A 4,792-nucleotide genomic window follows, 5' to 3' on the forward strand; every position below is an offset into this window, starting at 1 on the left:
GGGGATGATACAAATGCCTCTCCTACTTCTCCACAAGTGCCCTTAAAGCATGATATATTTGTTCCATCTCGTTTCTGTTCTTTTGTGATCATCACATTATAATTCAAGTATGCTGTTAGGTCTGTTTGTGTACAGTTGCTTTAAGAATAGCAGATTTATGTGGGGGGGGGGATGTTGTCCACTAGCTCGTCCTAAAAATACCAAAAAGTTGAAGACACAGGATATATCAGGACTGGGCAGCTCGATTTATCAAATACAGTTGTTACATAATGAGTAACACTCAACGTATTTCATTGTGTAAGTGTGACACACACCACATATTGTGGAAATAATAACATATGATGGATGCTACAAGTAGTAGTATGAATACTGATCTATGAATTTGAGGCATTATTTTAAAAAAATGGGAGGGACAAGTTTCCATTCACCCCTTTCGCTAGCGTATGACTTATTAGTGGTATTTGATTTTAATGCTATTGGAGTTTTGCACTTGCTAAGACCTTTACAATGTCAACAGTCATTACTGTCATAATCTATGCTGCAACTATTCCTCTGATAACACACAAGAGAAGTTTGATATAATGACTATAGTAGTTTTAAAAGGATTTGTTTGTAAACTTGATTGTAATAGAGTCTACTTGCTTCTACGGATGTTTTGTGATTTGATGTTAATGATGTAAGCTCACCAGCTTACTGTATTGTGTGATTGGGAATAAAATATCGAAACTTTGTAATGTGGTAACACATTTGGATGCTATTTTATCTCATCATAAATGCCCCTTTTTAACTTTTTATATTTCAATAATGGCTGTTTCCATCGTCATGAATTGTTTATTTTCTATAAATATAATTCTTGTCATGAAAGTGGTTTTCTGATATTAATCTATATGATTATGAAAACGTTTGAGCAGCTCGTTTTGTAAGGTTAATTTTAGTCGACAAAAGTGAACTGTAATAAACAAACTAGATAAAACTGATAGGGATAGAAAACAAAATATTTATCCGACGCTTTGAACAATAATTATAATAGTATGTAAAATCAGAAAGCAAAATCAAATATTTCTAGCCCGCCTCCTGACAAGGAGGAGTTACTGAGTTCAAATTAGGACAACACTCATTCTTAAACACATTGAGAAATGACTAGATATGCTGGAGTAAGCTTTGCACCACAAATTTTAATCTGGCTTATCTAAATTCATTCTTCTTAGCAGTTTAAAAAATCGTATCGCTGTATGGAGTTTGTTTGTTTGTTATGGATTTCGCGCAAAGCTACACGAGGGCTATCTGCGCTAGCCGTCCCTAATTTAGCAGTGTAAGACTAGAGGGAAGGCAGCTAGTCATCACCACCCACCGCCAACTCTTGGGCTATTCTTTTACCAACGAATAGTGGGATTGACCGTCACATTATAACGCCCCCACGGCTGAAAGGGCGAGCATGTTTGGTGGGACGGGGATTCGAACCCGCAGATTGCGAGTCGAGCACCCTAACCACCTGGCCATGCCGGGCCCCCAAGAGAGAGAACCTGGAGCCGGGACAGCTGTGAAAGCATAATTTTTCAATACTCCCCTGCGACTTTCACTTCTGCTTTGTTCTCTTGTTTGTGTATTTTTGAAATAAGCTACCTGAAGAAACTTATCATGTTTTAACTGCTATATAGTAATCATAAGTTTGAGATATTTACATTTCCCTATAGGTTAGCCTGCCGGACTGTCGCTGAAAAAAATTGGTTCTGTTAATACGTTATAAGAGTGACGAGCAAATTTGACTATTCGATTAGAGTAGCCCAAGAGTTGGCAGTGAGTGTTGTTCACTAGCTACATTCCCTGTAGACTGTAATTTCAAAATTAGGGACAGCTAGCACAGATAGCCCTTGAGTAGCTTTTTGCAGATATCTAGCACTAACCAAAAATGAAATAGACACAAATAGATACCTGCATATATAACAATAGGTGATAAAATAATAGCTTTATTAAAAAAAAACATTCATCCACTGCAGAATATAACCCTATGTCGGATCGTAATGAACATAGCAGGATATTTGTATACTACTGACACACTTGCAATACGTGTTATCAGAGGGTATGTTCGGTGACGGTATTTGAACAAGCAATGCGCAGATTTAGAATCAAGTGTCCTAACCACCAGGCCATGCCAAGCCTAAATAATATTTTCCCTTTATTTATATTTTATACATGTTATTCATTAACACTTATTATTATTGATAATAAGTATAGAGGAGGATTATAATGCACATACAATATAAATTTTACACTTCAATATTAATACTTTTATTAAAGAATTAAGTATCCTAGTAAAATACAAACGTGTTAATGTAAACAGAAGATTTAGAGGTTATATCAATCTGATTTTGGAACATCACCACGTTTTTACATGCCGTGTTGCCACGTCTAGTCGTACTCTATCTGACGACTGTGCAACTTGACAACAGCCCTGCATCGCAGTTTCCACCACAAAAGGCTACGTTGAAAGGCTGCCATGTTCAAAATACACTCTACTTATCTGAGGGCTTTCTATAATCCATCTATCAAATAAGGATAACAGTTTTTCCAGCGTATTTTTTAACCGCCTGATCGCACAGAAATCTATAGACATTGTGTCCAACGCCTTTATATAGAAAAGTATGAACACCTGTTTCATTCTCCTGCTGCTTGAGGTATACGATGGCTGAACATATGTATAGTGGAAGCAACTTATGTACACGTTACTTCTTTTACTTTTCCAGATAAAGATCCTTTTTAATTATGTTGCGTACTGTTGCCTGGACTAGTGGACAGCTTTTGGCACCGTCTTTTTTTATTCACAGATTCTTTCTCACCTGTTACAAGATTCCCCACTTGATTATTAACGCTTCCGGTACAACTTATTACAGGCATCTTTCTGGATGGTCCTGGTGCCCCAATTCTACGCACATTTCATTCTTTGATTCCAATTATATTAGGTACAAGGGATATCCATGTTTTGGAAATTCTGAAAGCCTGATCTGAACAGATCTTTGTGATCTTAGTTTATGAATATTTTGCATAAAAAAGGCTGTTATATACCCGACCCAAAAGCGATTAATTTTCGGTAGCATCATACTACCTTCGTAACGCCAATGTCAAAATGCAGTTCCTGACACATTACATTTTACTGCAACTTAAAATCGATTGTGTTTGTTACGTGATTTGCTGACTTGCATATTCAAAATCGTTTTAATATAATGTACTCAATCTCTGTAGTAGTATCACCAGTTAAATATTGTTACGATAGAGGAAGTCACGCGACGCTGGGAGCATGCGCGCTGGAGTTTCTAGAAGGATCGTGACTTATGGAGGAACTCCGCGAATATCCGAGTGTTTGCCAGGCGCCCTCATTTTTAGTATATAAGCCCGGCAAATAAAGCCAGCGATAGATAGATATGCAAATAGATTGAAGAGATAGATAATTGAGTCAAGCGAACAGTAGGCACCGTAGGTAACGTGTGTGAATCACTGTTATTTATAGCGTGTTTTATAAAGTTTGTTAAGTTTAAAGTGACTGTGGAAATTCTGTGCACTAAAAAGTTGTATCAAGAAAGAATAAACTAGTTTTAGTTCCTCGGAAAGAATTTATACCGGAAATTAACAAACGTGCAGATACGTAACAATATCTTAAAAGTTGCTTTTAATACATTTCGATTGTTTTTAGCACAGAAGTGTATATGATTTATTTGACAACCACGATTGATTGTCAGCATAAATGTATTATTTCTTATATATATATATATATATCTTAAAATAGATTTTAAGATATATTAATTGTATTTATAGAAAGTAATGGTGGTACAGAAGAAGAGATAGGCAAAGCCATGTTTGTGTTTAGTGAAAACAGAACAGCTGAAGATACAAAAAAGTAAGTTAATTAATCAGAATAGGCTTAATTATTACATATCACCGCAATGTATTATTGTGTTTGTTGTCATTAACAAACAGGAAGTAATCGCAAATCATTGTAAATAAAGTATACTTAATATCCACCAGATATAGTTAGAACGTTACATTATCGCTTACAGTCTTATATGAGGTGAAAATACTTGTACATATGTATATTGGATTGAAAGTGATCCTACTGTAGTCCTACTTCAGTACGATAACAATCACACGGGCGTGACAAGGCACTCGCAAGGAGGGCACTAAGTTTCTTTGTTATCGTTCGCTATTCGGAGGCCAAATTAAACAGACAACGGAGTTGTTAAATTCAATTGTAATGGAATTACTTTTGTCGCGTTTTTTCTTTCTTTTTTTGAGTACGTTTCCCCTCTCCTCCCCAGTGAGCTTATGAGGAAAACATGTAGAATTCACCTAGTTTTTATCACTTAGGTTTTTTTTTTTCACTTAAATTTTCTCCACTGAGTTTCTGAGCAAAAATCGCATATTTAATTATTGTTTATTTGTATTTAAGCACAAAGCTACACAATGGGCTATCTGTGCTCTACACACCACGGGTATCGAAACCCGGATAATAGCACTGTAAGTCCGCAGATATATCGCTGTGCTACTGGGAGCCTATTTAATGAAAAGATGCTTTTTTTTCTTTAGTATAATAATTGAAATCTATGTCTATACTTAATGTTGCGCTCTCCAAGTTTATACTTACATTTTTTTTTATGTTTTAGTAGGTTATTATACTTGATCATTGATTTAATAAAAAATAGCATGATTGTTTTTATGTTTAAATTTTCACATATAACATGGGCAGGTGGTTAGGACGCTCGACTCGCAATTTGCGGGTCTCGGGTTCGAATCCCCGTCA

At 35.8% G+C, this 4,792-nt stretch overlaps 1 protein-coding gene across 1 annotated transcript in view; it reads left to right on the top strand.

Annotated features, from left to right (window-relative positions):
• Window positions 1-4,792, top strand: part of LOC106466345 (telomere repeats-binding bouquet formation protein 2-like) — a 13,253-nt gene that overhangs the window by 4,690 nt on the left and 3,771 nt on the right. Inside the window, exon 2 of the mRNA XM_022394329.1 lies at window positions 3,811-3,892. Within this exon, the coding sequence (XP_022250037.1) occupies window positions 3,811-3,892 (82 nt within the window). The remainder of the gene's footprint in view (window positions 1-3,810; window positions 3,893-4,792) is intronic.

The sequence above is a fragment of the Limulus polyphemus genome, unplaced genomic scaffold, assembly GCF_000517525.1.
Source record: "Limulus polyphemus unplaced genomic scaffold, Limulus_polyphemus-2.1.2 Scaffold2230, whole genome shotgun sequence".
NCBI lineage: Eukaryota > Metazoa > Arthropoda > Merostomata > Xiphosura > Limulidae > Limulus > Limulus polyphemus.